Source organism: Miniopterus natalensis, chromosome 14, assembly GCF_054644295.1.
Source record: "Miniopterus natalensis isolate mMinNat1 chromosome 14, mMinNat1.hap1, whole genome shotgun sequence".
Lineage (NCBI taxonomy): Eukaryota > Metazoa > Chordata > Mammalia > Chiroptera > Miniopteridae > Miniopterus > Miniopterus natalensis.
The window spans coordinates 37,252,730-37,266,273 of record NC_142094.1 but is presented as its reverse complement, the minus strand read 5'-3'; the positions used below and the strand labels follow the sequence as shown (position 1 = coordinate 37,266,273).

At 34.0% G+C, this 13,544-nt stretch overlaps 1 protein-coding gene across 1 annotated transcript in view; it reads right to left on the bottom strand.

The window, feature by feature from the left end:
• The window catches only part of BTAF1 (B-TFIID TATA-box binding protein associated factor 1), an 83,415-nt gene that overhangs the window by 18,277 nt on the left and 51,594 nt on the right, over positions 1–13,544 (bottom strand). Inside the window, exons 19-25 of the mRNA XM_016220768.2 lie at positions 12,938–13,141; positions 6,731–7,157; positions 5,435–5,625; positions 3,602–3,755; positions 3,098–3,207; positions 1,531–1,732; positions 397–545 (exon numbers count right to left, since the gene is read on the bottom strand). Of these exons, the coding sequence (XP_016076254.1) occupies positions 397–545; positions 1,531–1,732; positions 3,098–3,207; positions 3,602–3,755; positions 5,435–5,625; positions 6,731–7,157; positions 12,938–13,141 (1,437 nt within the window). The remainder of the gene's footprint in view (positions 1–396; positions 546–1,530; positions 1,733–3,097; positions 3,208–3,601; positions 3,756–5,434; positions 5,626–6,730; positions 7,158–12,937; positions 13,142–13,544) is intronic.

The following is a 13,544-nucleotide window of genomic DNA, read 5'->3' as shown; positions in this document are numbered from 1 at the left end:
GCCACTATTTCCTGCATTGACCACATATATTATTTCTGCTCCATGAATATACTCCAAAATTCTCCAACTTTAGTCCTTCTAGTCTGCTTTCTCCATACCCCCACAGAGACTTCAATTGCTTTACACTTTCAGTTACCACCTCTCAAGTTTACCTTTCATGTAAACTTCAGCATAGAATCTTTACACTGATGTCATAGGGATACTTAGAAATGACTGTGTTTCTAGAATAGCATCAAGGAAATAGTCTTTTAGGAACCCTAGTTTTACTTAAAACTGTTTAAAAAAATTACCCATTAAAGTATAAGCTTCTTAATGCTTATAACAAACATATTCAACATTATTTTAAAAAACTTAACATGTTCTATTAAGTCCATAAACCAAGTGTCTTGCACTTACCTCAAGTGGCATGAGTCTAATTAGTGTTGCGAAGCACTGCGTAGCCATGAATCTTACACTGTCTGTCTGATCGCTCATTCTTCCCAACACAGGCACAACTAAAAGGACAATATATGGAACAATACCGACATCTAGTTGTTCCATTACACCTGAGTAAGTTAAGGAAATTTCCGAATGGTTCTGAGGTAGATGTTTTTGCAAACAAACTAATGCACCAAGATTGTAACTTCTAAAACAGTTCCTCATTTTCTCATGTGTTTTGAGGGACTAGACTGTCCCTCAGGGTCTGATTCACTTATAACAGCATTTGCACACTATTGCTCCTTTGTAAACATTACGTAATTTTCTCATGATTAAAAATACAAAAGTATATTTTCATCTGAGGATGACTGGAGGAAGTTTTACTAATAAGATTTTTTTCATTCATGTAAGTTTTCTAAACTTCCAATACCAAAATAGAGTGAGTTACATTACAAGCAGGGAACACAACACTCAATGATTAATTCCAAACTTCCCATCAGGATCTTGACAATCATAAACTGTACATAACAGGCCCAGTAAGTTTAGTTCTCCTATAATCTTCAGCATTTCTGAAACTGATTTTCTACTGATTTGATCTCCATCTATCTGCTCTTAGAAATATTTTTCAGGTACTTCAAGTTAAATAACGTCAGTGGATGCTGTAACCTTTTAGCAAAGCGCTTTGCCTATATATTTCTAGCAATTTAGTATATGTAGTCACATTCCACCCAAGTAATGAACTAACTCTGGAAACGTAATGTTTTATAAGGACTACCTACATAGTATCTGATTAATATTAATGAAGCATTTATTATAAACCAGATAGATCAATTGCTAGATACATAGTTCATAAAATACATAAAATTGTTTTTGCCTATTAAAAAGATCTCCTAAATAGCAATTCTTCAAAATTTCTGTGTAAAAATTTTCATAATAAAATATAATGTATTTATACTATAATAAAAAATACTTCAGAGTAAAATGTAAAAAGGTAGTTTTCTTTTTGGAACAAGGCAGTTTATGTGCATATTTGAATGAATCAATTTTATTTTAGTCATCCTTAAATAAAATGAATATAATTGCTCAACAGTTTGTCAAAATAAAAAAGGATACAGGCAAGTGCTTCAATTGCACCCTCTTGCTTGATATTGTCGTCAATAGCTCCCAACCATGGAAGAACCTTCTCCAAAAAAATATTCATTGTTTCCATGGTAGCGATTTTGCTCATAATTCCTACACAACGAGCAGCCATGTGTCTTACTGCAGTGCTGGGGTACTGAAGGCACATATAAAGATGAGGCAAATGCTGCACCAACTAAAAAAAAGTTTAAGATCATTAGAATACTCATTAGGGAATCTATTGTTTAAAATATAACTATAATAGTCCATACTCAGGGGTTCTCAAATCTGACTCTAAATCCAAGAATATCTCCAATTATCTCAAAACAATACTGTCAAAACATCCTCAATAAAAAATTGAATCCAAACTAAGGTATTATAACTCTTTTAGAAAGAAAAGGTGCAGAACTTCCCTGCTCAATATCTTCTTTTAGGTATAAGGGAAAATACAATTCTTTCAAAAATTAACAGGAACACATCAAAAGGTACTTGTAAGATTCTCCTGCTGAGGCTGGGGAAATGACACCACACATCACCACCTCTCTGCAAATCTTGTAGCACTGGCTTAGGTTTAAGTGCATACTTTTTATTCACTGGGTTGAACAATCCCGATTTTGTTCTAGGCACCATACTTTGATAGGTGCATTTTCCACTTTAACTTCCTAGCTTACCATAATGTTATGACCACAACAGCAAGACATATGCCATTATTAAATGTATGCTGCAATGAACACCAGGATTAATGTTGATGAAAGCCAGATATCTACTCAACAGACTAGCCTTACATTTCAGGTGAATGCATGTTTTTGATCATGGAGGGTAAGAGTATATGGATGGATTCTGTCTTCCTTTACTGATAAATCAGTGGAATTTAACAAGTAAAAGAATGTATTTTATTACTGTATAAAAGGCAAAAGTTCATTCTTCTCTACTCTCTCCTGGAATCTCCCTTTTACATTGGCTATAATAGAGAATTTGAGTTAGCACCCTGTAAATTGAAGAGAGCTTCCTATTGCGTCTATATTGAAAAAATAATACTTTCTGCTACGTTAAAGTCAGATAATAAACTCTTTTCCTCCTCCCTCTGTCTCAATTTTTTTGTAAAAAAAAATTTTAATACTAAAACTCAAATGAGTGTTCTATCTTTGCCACTAATTAGTTTCATCTTTTTCAGGTAACCTCCTTCTACCTCTACACTTACGTTGCGAAGAAGTTTTATTACCTGTGCTCTTCCTTTCTTAAAGCTATATTATTAAGTCGGTATAAATGAATAGAGCTGCAGTTTTCTTTCCTGTTTATACCTGGCTTCTGTGGCATCAGAGACCTGTCCCTACTGCCCTGTATTCAAAGGTCCCAGAGTGGGTTTTCTATTATTCACGCACCTAATACTGCCTCAAATCACAGAAGAGTTGTGCTGTCAGTAAGAAAGGAATCTAGATATACCATATAAAAGAAAATGCAATTACTAGGGATGACATCAAAGTTGCATTTTTCAAGTCATAAGACTTTTATATAAAATCACTTGTAACAGAAAAAAACTACACTTGCATTAGTTAATTACCAAAGGATGAAGCTCAGAATCCATTGACGCTGCTGCTGTTTCAAAAACTTGCAGAGAATTCACCAAGTCTTGGGCAGGACCATCTCCCTTTTCCAGGAGAGACTTTCCATCTATTAAAATATATTGATTTAAGTGCGTATCACCTTGCAAATAATTTTTCAAAATATAGAGCCCACATAAAATTTTAGCACCTCCCCAGCTACCATGAGAGAGTTGATTTTGCTTTTTCAGTGTGAAATTAAATGCCATGCTCTTAATTTAAGTGCTATGGTACACTTAAAGCAACTGAAAAAGTTTACCATAATGATTTATTTCAATTATCTTTCTAAATATATAATAGAAAAAATTAAAAATATATACAAAATTAAAACAAATTACCAACCTTCCATTTTAAAACAGTAAGTCTGAAATAAACAGGTATTAGCATTTTTATTTTATAAGGATATATGTAAAAATTTACAGTGACATTTATTAAAAACCCAACTCAGAAAAATATGTACACACCAAAATTATTTATGTCGATAGTATTCCTCAATGGACCAACCATAGCATCCCAGAGATGTGGCAACTTGACTGCCATTTCACCACCAAAATGTTTCACTATAGTTGTCAAAGCAAATTCAGCTCCTCTGCGTTGTACCAAATACGGTTTCTGGGCCTAAAATTAAATGTTAGTTTTAAACACAATTTCACAAAAAGTATAATGCATTTGAAATTTTGCTAAGAGAATATAAAAGTAACCATCTAAGAATTCAGTGCTACCATTAACCAACTAAACAATTATTGGATATATTTATCACAACTACAAATATTTTTCAATAACAAAATTTACAGCAGCATAAAATCCAAACGATTTTTTTATATCCAAAGCAAAATACTTTTTTGGGTTGGGGATAAAGAATAGAACGACATATGTCGTTTCTAAAGACAGTCCTAAGTGATCTCCTTTTCTTCTCCCTACCCCAAGAAACTTACCTGATAGAGAGACTGGAAGATAAAATGATATCCTTATTAATATTTGTTTAAGGACTAGAATAAGAGCATCTGTTTACTCTAACCACAAGATTAATACCTTCTCACCTAGCAATAATTTTATTATAATTCAATACACATAACTGTTGCCCCAGAAAGATATGTTTTTTACAAATTATTATCAAGTGGAAGAACTTTGCAAACCACAGAGGTATAAATATAAAAATCACAGTAAATTTTTTACTAAAATTATTATTGGAAGAATATAATTAGTGAAAAAGGCTTCATTCATGGACTATTTTAATCCTCACCCGAGGATATGTTTTTCATTATTCTAGAGACAAAGAGGAAGGGGGCGGGGGGACAGATACATAGATATGACAAAGAAACACTGATCAGTTGCTTCCCACACACACCCCGACCAAGGATCGAACCCTCAATGTGGAAATGTGCCCTGACCGGTAATCAAACCCGCAACCCCTTCAGTGCATGGGATGACACACTGGCCAGCGCACAGAATAGTTTAAAAGAAACAGACAATAAGCTAACATTTTTATTTTAAACCTTAAAATAGGCCTATATTTTTAAATATATATATTAAACACATATCTTTTAGCACTGACAGTTTATTGCTGAACTCAGGTAAGTTCCAATGTCTTGCAACCGAAAGAGTTCTACAGCATTCATCCACTGTTAATAATGTTACTGTTTTCAATAACCACTTTTATCATCTTTAAAGAATGTTATACTGTAAAACAAGAGTAGACTAAAGAAAAAGAATGCCCAAATAGATCTTCATATAGTTTATATAAAGCATGATATATAACAAAGGTGCCATTTTGAATCAGGGAGGAAAGGATCAATAGTGGGATAACTTGGATATTCATACAGGAGAATAAATTTAGATCCCTCCCTCACATCACACATTTAATAAATTCTAGGTTGACTAAAAGTCAGATAGATGACAATTATTTGACTTACAAAATTACTCTCTGAGTATCAACAATTCCTGACACTGTTAAGACTGAGAAAAGTTAGCTTTCAGTTATTTAACATCTCTATAGTCACCGCTATAGGAGTGAATTAGTTTACATTTATGAATGACTTATGTACCAAGAGGGTTTCTTGCTTAGGGAGATAACCAAAGTTAAGCTAGTTAAAATTTGATGCATGAGAAATCTGAAGAAATTTTCAGTTTTTCTGGATCTTGTTGCTGGAGTACTCCAAAAGGTTATTAATCCCAGTTCTTTCACTTAAAAATATAAAAATGCAATCCTGGAAGCTGATATGGCAATTGACAATTTAGCTCTCAATCTGAAAGATATTTGTTTAAAAACCAGAGTATTGAAAGAAAAAACAATTTACCTCGTCAAGTTCTACAAGGATATTTCCACTACTTCCTGCAGGAAGATCTGCTATTTGAGCTTTTACTGCTTTGGGGGTAGGACCTCGTCTACTTGTAATAGCAAAAGCAGCTTTCTGATGCCTATAGAGTGTAATTATACCTCTATGCTTGGTGACAGTATGGTGCATTCCATCTTTTTCAGAGCTGGATCCTAATAAAGAAAAAAGTTAAATAGCCTTTTAAGTATAATATGTGACCAGATGTTTCCTGGTCAAAAAAACAAACAGCATATTTTAAATCTATGTAATTTTTATAGGCCAAGTACATTTCCTTTAGACAATGAAATAGTAATAAAATTATCAGTAATTTAGAACATTAAGTTAAATGTTTTGATGTCTGAATAGGTCCATATTTAATATAATCAAAGTTGTAGGATCATGTTAATAAGAACTATCATATGCAAGAATAACTGTGCCTTCAAGTTAAAGCATATTAATTTCTTTAAATGATTGTTTCTAGGCATAAAAACAAACATTTAAAAATATTGCAAGTTCTCTCCATAAGAAACATCCATGGTTATGTAAGAAACATTGATCCTGCAAAGTACTGCTGCCTTGCATAGCACTGGGGGCTCGCGTGGGGACTAGAATCACCCTATCACATTTTTACAATGTTGATATTCAAAATGTCCACCACATTCCTTTTCTAGTTCATTCACTTTTTTTTCAAGACCTATATTGTGCCAAAGTTGTAAGTCTATCACCTTTTGAATAATTTGCTTTTCCAAAATCTTAACAAAAATAAATAAATCACATAGGACTAAGGCATGTGAAAAAATGTTGGTCCTTGAGACTAGCCTCGAGAAAGCAGTTTTTGTTTTCCATATACATTTTCCAGATGAAAACAGAAAAGTTGGTTATAAATTATTTGCTAAAGGTAATAGAACTTACTTATTTCAAAAGACACGCACCAAATTAGAGAAATCAGAGTTTAATAGGAAGAACTTCAACATTTGATACCATGAAGTTTTCTACCCCCAGTTCACAGTAAGTCCTATAATGACCTTGAAAGAGAAGGGAAGGGTTTACACCTGTCTCAGATTTCAGTCACCTTATATTAGATATCAGGCCTTTAATGAATAGCAGACTTGAGTTTACAGGGTTATGATTTGATTAGCAGTATGTGCAAATTCTCTCAAAATGGGAAACAGCTCTAACATAAATGGGATTTGTATTTAAATTATACCTATAAGTAAATGAAAACACATTTAAATGGTTAATTCTTTCTCTACCCCAAATGAAGGTTTAGATATATACCTTTAGAATTTTCCTGGCCACTTTGTGTTGGTACTGGACATGTCACACAAGGAGTTAGATAAGGATCCACACAAAGTGAGCTGCAAAGGTTTTTAATAATTTTTGAATTGGGACAGGGTGTCCTCGTTGTGCACTGCTGAAGTAGTTTGGCTATGGACTGAGCCGCATAGTTTTGCACTAGTGTATTCTCTTCTTTTTTAATTGTCTCCATTAAAGGTTTTATGATAGGATTTAATTTCTCCGGAAGCTGCTGCAAGCTAACAACTGCACATGCAACAAAAGTATGCACTCTCAACTGCAACACTTGCCACTCCTGGTTGGTCTCTGTAATTGTCATTTGGACCTGCTGTCGTTTACTATCTAATTGCTGTGACACTTGAAGATTTAATTCGAAAGATGACGTGACTTCATTAAACACAGTAGTGACCTATTGAAAAAGAGAAATTAAAATCATTAATGATGTCAACCCCAAAACAGTCCATAAAATCCTAAAGGGCTGACAGCAAGCTTTCTGTTTCAATTTGAAGTTTTGCAATATCTAGTATTATTTTAGTATTCAATAAACTATTTTAATCTGACCTAACATCTGAGAAAAAAAATCATACTCAACACACTTTATTTCACATATTACTTTAGTGAAATAAAGCCATAAGCAGCCCAGGCCAGTGTGGTTCAGTTGGTTGGGCGTCATCCCGTGCAAAACGCTGCCAGTTTGATTCCAGGTCAGGGCACATGCCCAGGTTTCGTGTTTGATCCCCAGTAGAGGGCGTGCAGGAGGCAGCCCTCTCTTTCTCCCTTTCCCTTCCCCTCTCTTTAAAAATCAATTTTTTAAATCTTTAAAAAAAAAAGCTATAAGCAAACATAAACTGTTAAGGAATAGCAGAACTCACAAACTTCCTTTTAGGGAAAAATATTCTCAATTCAGAAACTTTTAGGATAGCTGTTGCTAATTGGATAAGTATTACTAACTGAATTATCATCATTCTTTCTTTGGTCTAGCTTTTGGTGAAAATGCCCAAATAATAGGGCAGGGGGTGTACAATAGATTAATTCTTTAATTACCAAGAACTGCCTAAAGCTATAAGGCTGTAGTATTAGACTACTTTACAAGCCCCATTAAAAGACTGCTCAGTACATCTTTTTTAACGGTATTCAAATACAATTCACATACACTACACCCATTTAAAGTATATAATCCAATGGTTTTAATTATATTCACAGAGTTGTGTAAACATTGCCACACTTTTAAAACATTTTCATCATCCCCCAAAATAAAACTCACCTATTAGCAATCATTCCTCTTTTCCTCCCAGCCTTATCTACTTTCTGTCTTTATAGATTTGCCCATTCTGGACATTTCATATAAATGGACTAATATGTAATCTGTAGTGACTGGTTTCTTTCATTTCGCATAATGCTTTCACAATTCATCAATGTTGTGGCATGTCTGAGTACTTTATTCCCCCCCTTTTTTTGCCAAATAATATCCCACTATATGGATACACCACATTGTATTTATCATTGTATTCATTAGTTTATGAATGTATGGGTTGTTCCCACCTTTTAGCTACTATGAATAATAGTGCTCTGAACATTTACGTACACATTTTTGTGAGCATGTCTGAGTGATGGCTTACATAACAAAAATAATCTTGTTTGACAGGTAACAGCAATCATAAAGAAGTTCCATAAATAGATCCAGTCTAATCAATATTGGTCAGAAAAGCCTGTAACACTAAAGAACCTAATTTTTTTTAATGGAGAACCTAATTTTTCAGACTTAGAAATGATCAATTCCATTATGAACAAGACTGATAATGCTGGCCTCTTATTATGAAAAACAAAACTGGCACACTAATAAGATCTTCTTTTATCATTATAAAATACCAAAGACTTTAAATTGAGCTGTATCTGCTTGACCTTGTCAATCTGCTCACTAAAAAGGAACATGATCACAAACCATTATGTTTTATTCATTTGAGTTCTGCATAAAATTTATTTGAAATAGAGTTTCACTGCTAGAAGTTTGAAAACATTGTCTTCAATATACTATGTTTCTGTCTAGGCAACTAAGGAAAAAGCTTTCCAATTACCAAATTAACTCATTCATTCATTCAACAAGTATTTATAGAGTAATACTAAAATATGTCTTCATTCAAAAAAATGCAGAGACTAATGTAGGAGATAGATATGTAAGTAAACAACTAAGACAATGTAACATATAACCGAGGTAAGTGCAAGTTGCTGTGGGAGCACATGGGTTTGCTTAACTCTTCTTAGGTGACAAGATTAGTGGAGGCTTGCCAGTAGGTTAACACTTGAATTTTTATAGAATGGGTAAGTCAGGAGTTGTAGGGACATCTTGGAAAATAGTTAAGGAGGGGAAAGCTGGATGTTGTCCAAGAAACTGAAAACAGTTTATCATGGCCTGTGCACAGGGTGCAGATGGAGGAAGGTCAAGAGATGAACTTGGGATGAGCATAGAGGACTGAGGGAAGGGAATTCCTGGAAAAGGAAACAGCTCAGGCAAAGAAGTGAGAATGAGTGAGACACAGAAAGTGAGTGTGGTGTATTTTTCTGCAAGAGGAAAGCTAACTAAGTTTAAGTGGCTGGGTATCTCAGTTGGTTAGGGCGTCATCCCCATAAGCCAAGATTGTGGGTTCGATCCCAGGTCGGGGCACATACAAGAATCAACCAATGGATGCATAAATAAGTGGAACAACAAATCAATGTTTCTTTCTTTCTCTCTCTTGTCAATAAATTAAAAAATAAACTGTTTAAGTGGAGATCTGGGAAATAACGAGGAAGAAAGATGATAAATTTAAAGACAACGGAAGAAAGAAAGAAAGAACTCAAATTGAGGAAGAAAATGATGTTTTTAAAGAGAGGAGGGATGCACTCAGAGTGGCACCAGAGGATTTTACTAGTCTGGCACAGCACATAGAATAAAATGAACCAGAGCTGCCTGGAGGTTTAGAGGTGAGTCAGGATCTAGTGATAACGTACTACGGCCTTTGGCTAAGTTGGAGCAATGGAAACAAAGGATAAACGCATGAAACTTTTTGAAAGGAAATTTTAACAAAATTTGTGAGTGTGCATAAAAATGGTATTTTTCTGTTTAAAAAATTTCCAGTTTTAGTTGTGTTAATTTGAAGTGGCAATGAGATATCCAAGTAAAAATGCCTAACAGAAGAGCATATAAAAGATCAAGAGAAGAGAGCACACACAGCACATGGATAAGAACTAATTCATGAAAATGGTGAGAGACAAAGAAAGGCCTCAGGGAAACGCCTGTACTTGGCAGGCAAGAGAAACACTGGGATTCAATGAAAGATACATACAGCAGGCAGTGCTTAGCCAAGGCCAAGACTAACCTTTTGAAATTGCCATTCCCTAATATCTTCCAGAGATTCTGATACTTCAGGTCAAAACAGCAAAGTTCATGAAACAGAACAGTAATTTCATTGGTGAAATAACAAAAGCTTGAAGAAGAGGCCATTTGATAGCTTTAAAAAGAAAAGAAATAATAGAAAGGGAATCCAGACCAACAAAAAAATTTTGACATTTCATTCCAGGCAGGTAAAAAAAAGCGGGAAAGGGATGTGAAAGGAAAAATTATAGAACAACAATCAGAAAAACAACTTTATAAAAGACCACCACAGGAAAAAAAATAGCAATTTTAGATTTCTCTCACTGGTGAGAACAAAATTTCAACTACATAACTTTTTAACTAGGAGGGTAAGAAATGAAGACTGCCCGGCTGGTGTGGTTCACTGGCTGAGCATCGACACATGTACCAAGTGGACATCAATTCAATTCCCGGTCAGAGCACATTCCTGGCTGTGGGCCTAATCCCCAGTAGGGTGTGTACAGGAGGCAGCCAATCAATGCTCTCTTTCATTGATGTTTCTAATCTCTCTCCCTCTTCCTTCTTCTCTCTCTGAAATAAATAAAAACGTGTTTTTTTTTAATTAAAAAATAAAGAAATGAAGCCCGGCTGGGCGTGGCTCAGCGGCTGAGCATCAACCTAGGATCCAGGTGATCAGGGTTTGATTCCTGGTCAGGGCACATGCCCGGGTTACAGGCTCGATCAATGACTCTCTCATCATTGATGTTTCTCTCTCTCTCTCTCCCTCTCCTTTCCTCTCTCTAAAATCAATAAAGATATATATAAAATAAAGAAAGAAAGAAACGAAGACTGCTATTTCATAGGGACCAACACAAGTGAAGTGGCTCAGTTTCTAATCCTCTAAATAAAAAAAAAAACAACTCATTTACAACATCTAACCTCAAGGACTTATTAAGTACAAAAAGCTACAGTACCCAAAACATTGGTGATAACACGAGGAGAGACAAATAGATTGAACAAATACAGCCCAGGTAGAGACCCACACCCATACTTCAATGAATTTTTGACAAAGGTGCCAAGGCAATCCACTTGGGGGAAGAAAAACCTTTTCAATAAATGATTGAAAAACAGGAAAAATTGGATATCTTTAAGAAAAACAAACAAAATCCAATCTCTACTTCACTCTATACATAAACATTAATTCAATATGATGATAAATGTAAACATAAAAGCTAAAACTACAAAAAGCTTTAGAAGAAAATGTATGTGAATACCTTTACCACTTGGAGATAAGAAAAGATACATTAACAGGTCACACAACACAATAACCATAAAAGAAAACATTGATAAATTAGACTTCATCACAATTAAAAATATCTGTTCATCTAAAGACACCATTAAAATGAAAGGGCAAGCCACATAAAATAGAAAGCACCTATCTGACAAAGGACTAGTATCTAGAATATATAAAAACTCCTACAACTCAATAATAAAGACAACCTAATTAAAAACTGACAAAAGATTTGAATAAGCATTTCAGAAAAAAATCCCTACAAATGGCCAAAACATAATAAAGTGTTGAACATATTGGTCATCAAGGAAACACAAATTGAAACCAAAACGACACTATCACATAACCACCAGAATAGCAAAAATTAAAAGGAGTGACCACACCAAATTTTGATGGTGATGTGGAACAAGAAGAACTCTCACATATTCTTGGTTAGAAGGTAAAATGATATAGCCACTTTGGGGAAAGGTCTGCAATTTTTTATAAAACTAAGTAAGCACCCACCCTATGACCCAGCAATTCTACAGTGTCTTTACCCAAGAGATATGGAAATATACTATCTACAAAGACTTGTACAAGAATGTTTATAGCAGCTCTGTTCCTAATAGCAAAAAACTTGGAACAGCCTAAGTGTTCAACAGGAGAAGGGCTTAAACTAATTGGAGTATATTTATTAAAAAAAATAATTATTGATACATATAACATGGATGAATTTTAAAAACATCATGCTGAAAAAAATCCTTACACTAATCAGCACAGAGTGTATGATTCCACTTATATGAAATTCTAGAACAGGCAAAAGTAACCTATGATGACAGAAAAATCAGAACAATGGTTACTTGAGAAGTGGGGATGATACTGTCTGTATCTTGTTAGGGATCTGGGTTTCCTAAGTATATTCTGTTAAAATTCATCAAATGGTCCAGTTAAGATTTGTGTATTTCAGAGTATATAAATTTTAACTCAAAAAAGAGCAAAAAATCAGTCAAATACTGAATTTTAGTTAGTGATATACATCCTGAAATGTACTGATATCTGCGACTTAAAAATGCATCAAAAAAATAAGATGGACTGATGACTGGATAGAGGGGCAGTTAGTTGCATATACATGTGATAAGGCAACATTAGTAAAATGTAAACTTTAGAATCCAGTCGGTGAGTATATGAAATGTTCATTGTGTAACTGTCTTGCCTTTTGTGTTTCAAAATTTTCTTTATAAATTGAGGGGGGGGAGAATTATTTAGGAACTTAGAGAAGCAGTTTTTCTTCTATACTCTGCCAGACTTAAGCAAGACAGAGAAACAACAAAAAAAAGTAACAGCTTTTCTAATAAAGGTGCATTGGTTTGCCAGAATCTAAACTTTAAAAAAAATTCCTTCCCCATCCCTTTATTTCAAGAGAAGTCAATACAATGAAATAACTTTTCAAAAGGGTAAAAATGGCAGGATATCAAGACACAGACAGATTCAACAAATTACAGTGTTTTTGTGGTAAACATGATATGACAAGTTTCTAATCTTTATTTCATGCTCTATCTAAAATTAAGAAAGTTACTTCTTTACTTACCAGGTCATTAGCTTGATCTATTGTAAAAACACTGTTGTTTACTCTATTACCAACTTCAATTTGCGCATCAGCTAATGATGAAATAAGCTGTTTACACTCATTCTGCATTCGTGTGAATGGGACGGCAATTTCATCATAATATAAATGTTCTGAAAGGATATCAAGTAAACGTGGCTGCACAGCTAGCGTAACAGCTTTACACTCCTAAAATACAACAGACAACAAATATTCAGGGCAAATAAGCATAATTCTAGAGATGCATAAATCTTCACTTGCAAACTCCAAGTTCAAATTCCTACTGATTTTCAATCTATGTTCTGTTTATCTCCTAAAACATAGTTAGTTGCACAGAGAAAAGGTATCACACCCAAACTATCTAAAATTTTAATATGAATGACTACAGAACATGCACATGGAACTATTAAAATTCCATTACATTTTCCAACTAATTACTGTTACCTTACTCTGAATTTATTCCGAGTTTACATCTATATAGCACAGATTTAAAAATACATAACTGTAAAAAGAAATCAGTAAGATAAGAACACTTAGCATGCACTAAAAATGTTATTTAAAAACTCATTAGATTTCTTAACGGTCGAATCCA